Raw genomic sequence first — 13,331 nt, 5'->3', positions numbered from 1 at the left:
CTTGTCTTAGAAGAGAACTGCTTACCATGGACTTCTGCTACAAAGCAGTGAGGCAAGGTGAGGTTGGTTTCCACTATGGACTTGTGAGGAGATGGAATGTTTTAGTGCCTAATGGGGTCAGTATCTAGTTAACCAGTGTCTCTCACTGAAAGAGATGGGATTTGTTGGCTTTTTGGTATCACAAAACTTCTGATATTACACGAGCTTCTCTTAGAAGGCAGTGTTAAGAGTCCACAGCTTTGAAGAGATGTCTGGAAAGGGGGTAGTGTCTGCATCTTTGTGCTGTCAGAGAGAGACAGCAGATTTGAAAACAGCTCTTCATCAGGTAAGGAGATCCTGCATTTGGAGCTGTCCACAGCAGGTGCTTTGTTTGTCATTAGCATAAGCAGTAAGAACTAGCATAGTACAGAAATTAAGCAACTAGGGGAAGGAAGGAATAAATAATGAGACTACACAGTTGCCCTTCGCTGCCTTGAGTGACAGGCTATTACTGGTAAAGTAACACTGATACTTAGTGTGCCCCTCCCAACATTTACTCCTCATACCATGTTTATTTTTAATGTTTAAATCTGTACATCTTCTCAAAGATGTAGCATAGTCAGAGGTAAAGCATGAAGACATTGTGTGACAACCTATAATGAATTAAGAGCAGGGAAACATTTAAGGGAGCAGCACAATTGTTAGTCCTGGTATCCTCCACCACCTGCGGCAGCATGTGAAAATAGCAGCCCCGCTGCTGCCACAGTTATTTGTGAAGTGTCTGGTGGAAGGAGAGCTGTAGGACTGTTTTACAATACTCTCACAACCATGACTGTTTAAACAATGTTCTCCTTCCAGTTTACTGTAAGAGCTGCTGCACCTGGACAGGAGGGACAGAGCCAAGCTCTGCTGTGGCAGGCACAGCAGCTGGAAACCACTGCAGTGGCCAGGGCTGGCCCCAAAGTCACCACTACTGCAACCAAGTAAGAATGAGTCTCAGACTGCAGCCTGGCTGCAAGCCTTAGCACACTGCTTCGATGTTGCTTCAAATGTAAGTTAAACACCACTGCTGCCCTCCCAACTACCAGCTCCAAGGCCTGCAGGAGGTTTTTCAGTGTTTTTTACCATTGTACCAGCTTAGGATCCATGACACCACTCCAAATCATCACAAAGAAGAAAAATAAGTAGTACATTTATTGAATCTCCACTTACTACTACTTCTAGCCTTTATTCAGACACATGTGCTCAGCTTCGAGAGCCAAGAATTTCTTCATTATCATTCAATGTGAATGATGCTATACATGAATCAAGTGCAGGAAGTTGGGCTTTTCTCTCTAACAGGAATGAGAGAGGGGTTTCTAGTCTTTCCATCTGTTTTTTGGCTGCACAAAATAACCCTTTCCAAGGGCACATGAAATAAAATACTATATTGCATACTATATACATTTACATACAACGGTAAATGCACCATTCATTCAGAAATACACAATACCTAAGGCTCAATGGAAAAGCTCAGTTGAAGCAACTTCTCTCTGGATAGGAGAAGTAGCTTCATGACAGTTGTGGAAGTTTCCATAACCTGTGTTCATGTGGATCCTGCCCCTATGCAGCAATCTCCAAGGAGGAGCACCTGTGCCTGGGAAGGAGGGGATGGCCCATGCAATTCCAGAAGCCCATGGCTCAAAGAAAAATATATACAACCATTATGGAGGATTTCCTCTGAGAATAATTATCCAGCAACTGCAGGAAGAGGCAAAGTACCTTACTTGACCACCTGCAGAAGCCCCTTTTGGGCATAGGAAACCACTTCTGGTGCAAAGCCTTCCCTTTATATCTGAAAATACTTACTTTTAACTGTTTTTTGCTTTTCTCCTTGGACTGTGTTTGACTGCAAGAAGATTAAAACAGTGCTAGCAACTGAACTGTGTGGTAGGGGCACTGGAGCTGTTGGAAAGGGATTTTTTTTTTTTAAGCTGATCAGACATGAGGAACTGCATTGTCTGCTTTCAGCTGTATTATCAGCCTTATTTTACAATACCTGAGCTTTACCTCCCCCCACTGCTGTGCTGCACTCACACCCCCACCAAGTGCTCTACCGGGATATTACTGCTCCTTGGTTATCTTTAGAAATTTCTAAAGTCCCTGCAGAGAAATACTTGTCACGTTGCTACATGTGGCAACCTTTTCTCTAAGATAAGAAAGCAATTCATTGACCAGAGTCACCAGACACTGTATCACACCCAAAACAGTGCAGATAAGGAGAGACAACGTTACCTGTCTCCCTGTCCCCGCAGGTGCAGTCCCCACCATCCCCACGCAGCGGCACTGTAAGCAATAGGCACGGGCAGGAACAAGGCCTTCTTGGACCGCGCTGTGCCAAACAGACTACGGATAAAAGCTGGGCTTCACTGCACTAGATTCCCCTTTTATTAGGCTGCTGCTCTTTTCTCAGCAGTGGACTCAATTGCTTCCCCTCTTCAGCCTTTACTTCTGGGCTCAGAGAAGTGACACATTAATTCCAGCTCATGCCTGTTTCATAAACTGAGAAAAGTAATTTAAAAATACACTAAGTGTTAACTCTGCTCTCTCCTCTGCTCAAAGTAGGGCAGGCATTCCAATCCTTCCTGTAAGTAGAAGTCGAATTGTAGTAGCACACCATTAATACTCAAGACTGTGACTTGCACTCTACGCCCCAGGGCAGCGTCAGGGGCAGCATCGCTTTCCGAGGGTGGGGCAAGGCTCCACATGCACATTCTCTGCTCCTGCTCATTTGTCCAGTTGTTTTGGCTTCAGAAGAGATGGCATCATAGCACACATTGGAGCACCACACATCCCAGTGGCAAGGGAGTCCCTCTCAGCTCCAGCTGGAGTTTTGCAGTTCCTCTCGGAGCCAGGTTGGAAGGGGCTGCCCAAGTCTGTTCATCAGCTTGGACAATTCAATATTGTGTTCCCGGTAGAAGTCTCTTAGAAAGAGCCGTGACTGTGTGGAAAAAAACAGACCACGTGAGCATGAAAGAAGATGTTACCCTCAACACATGTTCCACAGGTCATCTAGGACAGATGGTAGGAAAATCCACGGGGGTTTGCTGGGATGTTTTTACATCTCTTGCTGCCAACAGATTTGAGACAGCTACTCACCAAGGAATCCATATCAGGGTATTTCCTTCCTTTACTCTTTCCTAGGCATTTAGTTTTTCCTCCATCTAGCAGCTGGCACCAAAATCCTTTTGCTTCATCAAATCTGAAAAGGATATTGGTCTTTAAAAGATACAGCCACATAGCCAATTAGCAGCAGCAGCAATTAAGTAACTCCATAGTTATTTCCTATTTCAGTGCTTTACCTATTTATTTTGTGGTATTGGTTCCTTGGGTTTTTTTAGCACTGGACTACTTTGACAAGAAATCCATTACAAACATGACTGTTTCAGCTTTATGCAAATTTCAGAGGTAACATGGTGTTACACTATTCGTCTGTCCAGCTGGGGGGGCAAGATAATAATCAGTTTTTTACTGTATGTAAATTATTTAAAATCTACTTGCTAGAGTTGAGTATTAGAGAATCCCCTGACTGTTTTATAAAAGAGTCAAGTGTTTCTTTTCTTGCTAGAACACAGGCATAAGGCAATGCTGGGAACCACGTCTGGATCTGGCCTGCTCTGTCCCCTCAACTGGCCAAAGGTGAGCTTGAGATCTGAGCAAGTCCCCCTACAAAATCTGAGGCAAGCTGACCAATCCCGTCTATTTTCTGACCCTGGCTGAGGGGTACCAGCCAGTACCACTACTGTAGATACTCCAGTCACCATCAGCACATGTGCTGCAGCAAATAAAGCTTTCAAGTAACCCGACATTTCTCTAAACCTGTTCTCCCCTGGGGAGCCATGTGCCACCCCTTTGGGAAACAGCTGTAGGAGGAGAACTGAATTAGTTGTCCTCTCTTTACTGTGAAAGGAAAGGACAGTTGTTCTACGCCTACATGCAGGCATCCCTACCCACCATCCTCAGCTGGCATAGGCTCTGACAGCAAAGAAGATGTGAGAACAGGTTTCAGCTGCAAAGAACAATATTCAGCATCTCCAGTGGGCTTGCAGAGTTTCCACTGAACACTGGTATGGCCACAGTTCACTTTCAACAGCACTTAATCTATTCAGATAACTGTATGTGCAGTCATGTCTGAGTAACATCCCTTAACTGTAGCAGTGAGGTGGTGCCTCTGGTAACGCTCCCTCAGACAGCTCTGGGCACCTGTCAAATCCACATTGTCTCTAATAACAGGCTCTTTACCTCAAAACTGTGCAGTGTGGCCCTAATCTCCATCTGGGTGAAGATAGGAGCAGCTTGTCACATATTTTTTATCATACCTCCTCTACTTTTTGTCAGATACAGGTATAACACAAAGCATAAGGAGTGCTAATAATTCCAGCACCTTTTCTGAAACACAAAGACCAAATGGAAAAAATGTCATAGTTACTGCTGTGAGCAACTTCATGCTTCTCCATGACAGTGGCAAAACCTTGTCCCTCCCCTATAATTTCTGGAGCCACTAAGCTGTGATTCCAGTCTCCACAAAGCATCTCATGGTATCTGAACCTAGTTTTAGGTTTAGGCATAACTCTGAAACCTTGGCAGGTGTGTGGTCAGAGACAAGAAGTATTCTTTTAATCAAGGGCTTCCTGGCTGAGAAAGCATCCTCCCAAAACTGATTTATTTCCCTACCTGAGGGCCTGGGTGTAGTTGAAGAGCGGCGTAACTCCCAGGAACTTCTGGATGTTGTCCATTACAGAGGCAGGGTTGTGTCTCAGCTCCTGCCCATCCACAATGAGAAGCTGAAAAGAGAACAGCTGCCTTAGCCTCTGCCAGCTTGTGCTGACTGACACCTGTGAGCTTCCTGCATCTCCAACTGCCCCTGGCCTGTGAGTACAGGCAGCCAAAGTCTGTACGTTCTACAACAACACAGTGGGGGAATGTGGCCCATTTGTCACCACAGGTAGAGAAGTTATGATACGGGCCACAAGTACCATAAAACAGTAAATCATGACAAGCTTTGCTTAATAAAGTTGTCTTTGGCCAAACACCCTGTAACAAAGCCCTAAGGCCCAGCAGCAGCATGTACAGATTGTCTCTGGAGACCGTGGGTTTTTTATGTCAGCAGCCATTGTGCTAAGTTTCTTCTGTAACCTGTGATTATTCTCCTGTTACATGTCTCATAGACAGTGAACAACATTTGTGCTAATAAATCACCTATTCCAAAAAACAGAATGGAGCAATAGTCACATGAATTGAAGACTGGCCTGCAGAAAGAACAAGGATGGTGTGTGTTTGGCTCCATCATTCCTCACAGCAGTTATCTCCAGGAATAGTAAGGCAATGAGATACAAGCCTAAGAATGCTTTACCATCTCCTCTTTTAGTCTTGGCAGATCTGTCATGTACAGTTCAGGCTCTGCTGCTTCGGCAGAGAATAAGAGACTAAATGGACATTATAAACCTCTGCTGGATTACAGACTGTCTGACAATAACCCCGGCAGCAGAAAGAACTTGAAAAAGCATATTCTGTAATCACACACACATATATATATATATACACACACATATATGGATAGATATATCTATCTACCCTCTAGATAAATAGATACCTATATATCTATCTTAGACGGTTTAGAAACTTCTTGGGAGTTTAGAGACCGAAAAAGTCTACACCGTCTATTAATTTGCCTTTTTTGCAAATTTTTATACAAAACACAGAATCCTGACATCTCTGCAGTGAACCTTCCCTTCAGCAGACAGCTAATGGCTTCACAACATGGGGACTAACGAGAGGCAGAGTCCACAAGCCTCTCTCTAAAGCAACGAAACCACAGGCTGAAGACCTTCTGGGCCTGAAGAGGGTCCCTGGACTGGAGGCTGCCAAGATGAAAGGAAGGGAGTGCTAACACTGCTGTTCTTGCTGAAATTTCCAGTACTGTGGAGCTCTCTAGGAGATCACAGTATCCTCCTGCACTCATTTCCTTTTACAAATACAATAAAGTGCAAAATTGGAGTATTCAAGCCTGATTTCTTACCCACTCATAACAGGAGAAAGCAAGTAGTGGCTTTTGTTTCAAAAGACAAGAAAGGTGAAGTTAAAATTATAGGGGGAGCACAGGTACATGATTCAGTTTGTTCCCCTCTCCTCTACACTAAACCTACAAGGGACTCCCCAAGAACCTCTAGTGACTAATCTCCTACCTGCCCAGAGGGATAGTACGTCAGCCAGCGCTCCAGGTGAGTGGAATACCAGCCAGGGAACAGGCATCGGCTCTGCAGGTTGCGCAGTTCCTGAGGGGCCTGGGATTTCGCAGAGATCACTTGGTAGAAGGTGTAATTGAGCGCCACAGGGTCACTGTGAGCACGCTGGTGCTGAAAAACACAAGCTGAATTCGGGAGCAGGAACACGATTCCACCTTACACCTCTCTGTCCAGACCCCACCGACTCAGCACAGCCACCCACCAATGCCTCTGTATGACTCTGTCCACACCCTGCAGGCAACCTGCCTCCTCTAGGGAAGCACACCCATGGGCTTTCTACCTCAGCCCACTGAAATATCTCTGTGGCCCTCGCCCCCAGCACAGCACAGGGAAGTTACCTGATACCACGAATAGGCTCGGTCAGCAGGGTTGATCAGAACTGTAATGATTTTGGCTCGAGGCAGCAGGGCTGCACCACGTTTTGGTACCACCTCTGTGTCAAAGTAATTGGCACTCTTCTCAAACATGAAGTCTGTGCTGGCATTGGAGGGGATGGGAAAGAATTCCATGTACCTGCCAAACAGACGGGATGCTGGTGAGCAGCATGGCCCAACAAGAAAAGGCAGAGCCCCCACGATGCCCTTACTCCTCTTCAACAGACACAGCTGCAGCACAACTGCACCTCCCCAGCAATGCAGGGAATGGGCAAAGGAGTACACATCTGGCAGAGGCGTGACTCAAAAAGGGGTGGTGGCACATGACGAAGTTAGGAAATGATACAAAGGTATGAAAGTATTTTGCTGAGAGTGTGTTCCCCAAGTCCCTGGGCAGTGGAAGGAAAAACCTGAGGGTAAGGTCCCAGTTGCAGCCTTTAGCAGGAAAGACTTTTAGTCCAAGAGTAAAGTCAGAATTGTCTGCCTGCCTTGTCACCAATCACTTGTTAAAACCTGTCTAAATCATTTGTCTCTTTGTACCTCAGTCCATAGCTGAGGTACAGGGTAAAGAGCTCTGCCCTGCCTCACAGGAGCTTGTCACATTAGTAACACTGAAACTGTAAGGTATTTGAGTAACAGGATAAGAGGGCGGGGGGGCTGGGTACTGTGAAGCACTGGAAGACTGGTCTCTGCTCAAATCTAAGCTGTGCAACAAACGCAAATTCCATGTTAAATGTGAAGATTCTCCCCTTGCATGTGATGCTGCACTCAAATCAATCTGGATGACCTTTCTAGGGGATGCACATAAAAGCCTTCACTTTCTAACATGTCAGCTAGTGCAACTGCTCTGTAGTGCTTGACTCCTGTGAGCTTTGCTCAAGTACTAACCACCTTCCAGTATATCTTTTCAACAGTCTAAATGATTAGAGCAGTCAATCTCCACAACTCATGGGCAAAGAAATCCCATAGCAGAATACCTTAGTGCTACACAGCCATCCCTCAGAGCCACGCACAAGGGAGGGCAGTGCCACTGTCAACCAAAGCTACTGCTTGGAGTAAGAAACACCTTTTAAACTTTCTCTGCCTGGAAACATAGTGGCATATGTAGTGCCCTGGTGGCACTAGAATTTCCCTGCCAGGTGCAAACTTCTAAAGCTAAAGACCAAGGTATACGTATGGACACTGGAGCCAGCACAAGGAACACAGTGGTGGCTCTAAGTGTCAAGGTCCGAGAACAATGGTAGGGAGGTTGTCCCCTCCAGTGTTACGTTTTAACTCTGAAACCATGAAGAATTTTGTAATGAGAACATTGCTGTCTGTTTTGCATGTCAAAGTAAAAGTAATTTCATGACAGCAGGGCATTCAACAAAGACTTGCTGAATTTTTAAAGCTAAATCATGCCTACAACTCTCCTGATGAATAATCAGTAAAATGAGAAACTACCTGTGCTGCTCCTGGGACTACACAGTTGGTTACCAGGAAAACAGAAAGCATGCACTGAGCAACAGCAAGGAAAACAGCTGTTCAGAAGCAGCAAAGCTGCTAAGGGGGATGAGGGGGACATACAGAGAGACTCTGGAGAAGAAATCATGGGTGCACCTTACCACAGAAGAACATGTGTCAGGTTTCTTACCAATCGATTCCTTTGTGATAGTTGGGGCCATTAAAAAACTGGATCTCCTCAAAGGTGGATGGACTTGGGAAGTTACTGGTGACAGCTGGGTGCATGGTCAAGAAGAAGTGCACAGCTGTTGTGCCTGCAACAGGAACCAGTTAATGGGACCTGGGTCACACATAATGCTTTGGCTGAATGAAAGGTTTTACCTACACTGCAAGAAACTGTTCCCAGATGGGCACACTCCTCTGCTGTGTGGCTTAACTCAACCCCTTAACTCATGCAGGTTACAACAGCACTGACACCAAGCACTGCTCAGTCAGGTTAAATCCACATTTCAACTCATGCAACTGATTTGAATTGCATGACAGCTGCCACCCAGGTCAGCTACTCCCATGCTGGTGGCAAAGCCACACTGTCACATGGCAGAACCCAAACCTGCCAAATGAGAGGTGGCCTAGGCAGGAGATGTTCTAGGGACAACATTAGTGTCCTTGGGTGAGAACTCAGCCAGAGATGCCTTGGCCTGCCTTTGCTATAGATGTTTTCCCTTTATCCCACCAAACCTGACAACGCTGCTCAGCACACGGCTGTGGGCTTCCAGCAGGACAGACAATCAGCCAAGGGAAGGCTTTTCTTACTGAGCCACCTGCAACCAGACTGGGTCATGATACTAGGAGGGCTCATGCTGCACACACACCAACAGAGCTTCCCAGTAACACAGCCAGGAGACAGGCGCTTGCCTGGGACAAGCTTTGTTCCAAGGCCAGGATCACCATTTGCTGTGGATGGTTGGTGCTGCTGTTACACAGCACTGCACAGAAAGCCAAGGCTTGAAGACCTGGCCTTAGCTGAAGAGATTTTGCTCTCTTCAGCCTAGAAGAGACTCGTCAGTACAGTATACATAGTTGTGTCACTGCCAACCACAATGCCACAGCAGTTAAAAGGTGGTGAGAGAGATCAGACAAAGGAGTTTCTCTCCCTCCCACTGAAAGTGACATGAAGCATGCAGTGGGTACACAGATGTGCAGCAACAAAAGCACCAGGGGATATTCATTGTAACCTTTGCTAAGTGTGTGCTTAGTCCTGCTGACAGCTTATATTTGTGACACACTAAGGTCACAGGTTCTCTGAGCTTACATGGAAACCCAAAACAGATAGGGTAAGCCAAGCACAGTGCCGGGGGGAAAAGTACTGACAGTCTTGCCAGATTTAGGTTAGAACATATCTGAGATTGTCTGAAATGTCCTCTGTGGCCATTTGGCAGCTTGCACAAAGGGCAGCCGTACAGATCTACAGCACAGACCTTTCCAGCTCTCCCCCTCTGCAAAAGTGAAATGGGAGCTGCAATCTATATAGAAGAATTCACATTACCAGTTTTCTGAGGTCCCACGATGAGGAACTTGGGGAGTCGATCACATGTTTTCTCTTTGGACCAGATATCCTTGTGCCTTTTATCATCACAGGGATTCTGTAGCACAAGTGATGAGATTTAAGCATTACCACAGAAGGTAATGGCAAGGGAAGGAAAAGCTGGAAGGAGCAGTCCTCTCGGGAAAATGCTATTAGCATATGAAGAACACTTCAGAGCCACACTGCTGCTCTGCCAGGCATCAAGAAGTGTTAAGTAAAAACACTGGGGGACCATTTTCAAAAGCTCCAGTGACACGGGAGCCAAAGTCCCTCTGAGAGTGTTAATCACAGGCCTTGCCCTATGTAGCCATACTGGGCTGGGCCACCGTGATAGCACAGCTCAACATCTGTGAACTTCTGGCAGACAGACAACTCTATCACCTTCAGTTAATTTCATCTGCTCATTACCATGCAGAGAGTTGCTGCACTGGGACAAAATGGAATAAGCGTGTTTTTATTTAATGAACATGAATTCTGCAGTGTGAAATTACTTTGAGATTAATCACATTAACATGCCTGCAAGCTCCTCCATCACCAAACGGAGCTCTTGCTTGCACACTTTACATTTCACAGCAGCTTGCTCTAATACAAGCCCTTCAATGACCCAAATGTCTGCAAGCTGGCCACTAGTCACGTATGACAGTCATCCCTGTCGCTAAGCTCACACTGTGACCGTGTCCTACTGCTCCTACTCCCCCATCCCTTCCACCTTGCCATTTGCCATGGGCAGCCTGAAGCCACAAAGGTTAAACCTAAAAGCTTCATGCTTTACCTCTCTGGATCAGCAGTCTTGCCACACTCTAAATGTGGGATACACCTCTTAGAAAATCACTAGGAGCAGTTAAAGCTGCCTTCTCACCTGCCACAAGGGATTCTTCTCCTGCGGGAAGATTTCAAAGTACTTTTTTGCAAGTTGGACTGGAGGCAATGTTTGCAGGCGAAGGTTGGTCCAGCACTGCACAAACTTGACCAGGCTCTCGAAAGTGTACAGTCCCAGACGGTCATTCCCATAGTTGGACAGGTGGGTCATGAAAATGCTGATCTGAAAATAAAAGACAAGGATACAGGTAAATCAGGTAACAGAACTCTTTTCTCCTAGCTTGATTCCATGGTCAGCAAGAGGCTGTTCACAACTCAGACTGCCACAGCTGTCTTGGCTGACAAATGCCCATCTACCAGGCTGACAAATGTCCATCTGCTTGCGAGACAGGAATAACTCAGGAGAGGAGGGTCACAGACCTCTCAGTAATCCCTGGGAACGGTGCAGGGGCATGATAACTGAACCCTGGAGATGTGAGTTCAGAACAGCTTAAAAATCCCATTCAAGTGGCTCTAGGACATTTAGGTGAACAAGGCTTAGTCAGTAACTCCCTACTAGTCAAAAATCTTGCAAAGCCTCTTTCACGGGAAAACAGGAGCTTCCCTTCCTTTCCCAGAGGCACAACCAGGGCAACCTCTCAAGCTGCAGAGTCTGCTACAGCAGGGGAGCAGGCCAGGGAGGGGACACCATGCTGCAGGCCAGGTCACATGGCACAAGGACAGTTGTCACAGGAGTTCTCTCTGGGCCCACAGCCTGTCAGCTTTCATGCCCTTCAGAGCTGACATCTCAAATGTAAAGGAGGAGCAACTGGCAATTCCCAGTTTAAAATATAAACAGGGGTATCTGGGGATCTGATCAGGCACTGCAAAGAGGCACTGCACTAGGATATTGTCCTAGAAACAGACACCAGCTGGTAAATTTTAGCCTTCAAGAACCTTCAGCACAGGCATCCCCTGCAAAACCTCCTGACAAGCTTTAACATCTGCGGGCAAAGTGGCACTCAACAGCTGTGGCGGCCGCCCCAGCACTGCAGTGCTCAGGAGGTTGTGCACTATCTCTGTCTTGCCAAGCCATCTCTCCTCTCAAGGAGATACATTTTCCTCCTGACAGTTTTTCAGTATTTTAACTTTTGGAAAGGAGTACGAAGGACTGTTGTCAGCTTGGCTCTAGTGTGTGGTTTTGATATGTCCCATTGAATTCAGCATCCCAGGGCCCATAATACAACAGCACTTTGCCAGACATATACCACACTATGGCTAAAAGTTAGAAAAACAAACAGAACACTGAGGCCAGTGGAGGAATGGCTGATTTAGCACTCCTTGCCCAGTGTCTGCAAGTGCATGGAGGGAAAATTTCCTCAGTCACACCAGGGGCATCCATTGCTGTACAGTCCTGAGTTCAATTCTGGTGACACCAGGTAAGGTCAGGAGGCAGTGACAGGCTTCCCTGGCAGGGGGCAGGAATGGCTTTCCCACTCACAGCAGGAAAACAGCAAAATGGGGAAGCAGGAGACAGATGGGCTTGGGATGAAGACATTTGCTGGCACTGAGGAAGTCTGAATTGTTTTCTGTCCGGTGTCACCATGGACTAGTTTCAGCAAGAGAAGAGGTACTGATAGATAGTAGCTCCTTGTGCCTGAGCCCCCCCCCAAGACAAGTCTGTCTGTAAGGTGCTCAGAACCCAGCACCTTTGGGTAGGCAAGAGAAAACACTGGTAGGACTCTGGGACACAGGGAAAGTAAGTGGAGTTCGAGATTTATCACGTTTGTCTGCCTGTGAGTTTGTCACTCCTGCTTCCCTACTGAGCTGACAGAGAGGCCCTGCCAGACAGGCTCTGGCACCTTCACTTCAAAGAGCAGCATGTGCTCGGTGCTGTTGTGTAAGAAGGATGTGCTCAGTACAACACAGAGCAGAGGACAGAAAGATCAGTATAACTGCAAGGTGTAGTGGCAAAAGGATGCATCTCATGCTGTATTTTGACCCTTTCTGGGAGACATCAGAAAGGTTCTCTGACAGCAAAGTGTGGCTCATCCCTTCGACTTGCTAGTGAAATACATAGAGGGAAAATATGCTGCATGAAGAGTCTGGCTCACTGGCACAAATCGAGGAGGACAAAGGTCACCACCTGGGACCCCTTCAAGACTTCCATAACAAAAAAAAAAAGGCCTGCATGTACTCCAGGTTAGCAACTGTGTCTCAAGACTGACTACATTTGGTAAAATGGCTCACACAGGTAATGCTGCACCTGAGAACAGTCCCAGGCAATTGGATTTGGAAGAAGAAAAGACAAACCCAGTGGATGAGCCATTTCCCTGTACTTGTGAGTGTGCAGTCAGGCCTGTAACACATGCACTGTTTAACAAGGCCTGGCAGCTTGCTCTGTCCTGTCACAGCTACTGCTGCCAGAACAGCTCCGAGCACCATTTCTGACATAAGCTACACTCAAGGACCATCTCTTCCTCCCTCCCATCCACACCCAATGACTCTGCAGACTGACTTGGAAATAACACCTCCCTCCTTTCCCCTCCCTTCTACTGTCAGTGTGCCATGATTTCCCTTCCTTTGCACTGAGGGAAGATGAGAGCAAAGGTCCCGGAGAGCCTAGAATACAGAAACAGAAGGGAATGAGCACTCCTGCAATATGTACCAAGCAGCTGTGGGCACAGCAGTAACTGGCCTGTGCAGTGTGAGCAGAAGTGCTTGTGAGAAGCCATCAGCCTGTGCTCAGGATCAACACCTATTCTGACATCAGACCTTGTTCACTAGTCAGAAGATCAAACATCTTCTGTTTGCACTGTGGAGTTAATCATATGCATACAGCCTTGGAGACTCCTCCATGCCACTTAA

The 13,331-nt window shown here is 46.6% G+C and overlaps 1 protein-coding gene across 15 annotated transcripts in view; it reads right to left on the bottom strand.

The window, feature by feature from the left end:
* Positions 1-1,155: 1,155 nt before the first annotated feature.
* The window catches only part of NDST2 (N-deacetylase and N-sulfotransferase 2), a 138,730-nt gene continuing 126,554 nt past the window's right edge, over positions 1,156-13,331 (bottom strand). For all 15 annotated transcript variants that reach the window (XM_069019369.1, XM_069019363.1, XM_069019365.1 and 12 more), the window contains 8 exons: positions 10,525-10,707; positions 9,627-9,723; positions 8,271-8,394; positions 6,602-6,776; positions 6,204-6,374; positions 4,693-4,802; positions 3,118-3,220; positions 1,156-2,959 (listed from right to left, as the gene is read on the bottom strand). In XM_069019369.1, the coding sequence (XP_068875470.1) occupies positions 2,834-2,959; positions 3,118-3,220; positions 4,693-4,802; positions 6,204-6,374; positions 6,602-6,776; positions 8,271-8,394; positions 9,627-9,723; positions 10,525-10,707 (1,089 nt within the window). In that variant the 3' untranslated portion in view covers positions 1,156-2,833. The remainder of the gene's footprint in view (positions 2,960-3,117; positions 3,221-4,692; positions 4,803-6,203; positions 6,375-6,601; positions 6,777-8,270; positions 8,395-9,626; positions 9,724-10,524; positions 10,708-13,331) is intronic.

Source organism: Aphelocoma coerulescens, chromosome 6 (genome assembly GCF_041296385.1).
Source record: "Aphelocoma coerulescens isolate FSJ_1873_10779 chromosome 6, UR_Acoe_1.0, whole genome shotgun sequence".
Taxonomy (NCBI): domain Eukaryota; kingdom Metazoa; phylum Chordata; class Aves; order Passeriformes; family Corvidae; genus Aphelocoma; species Aphelocoma coerulescens.
This window is presented reverse-complemented; position numbering and strand designations above follow the sequence as displayed.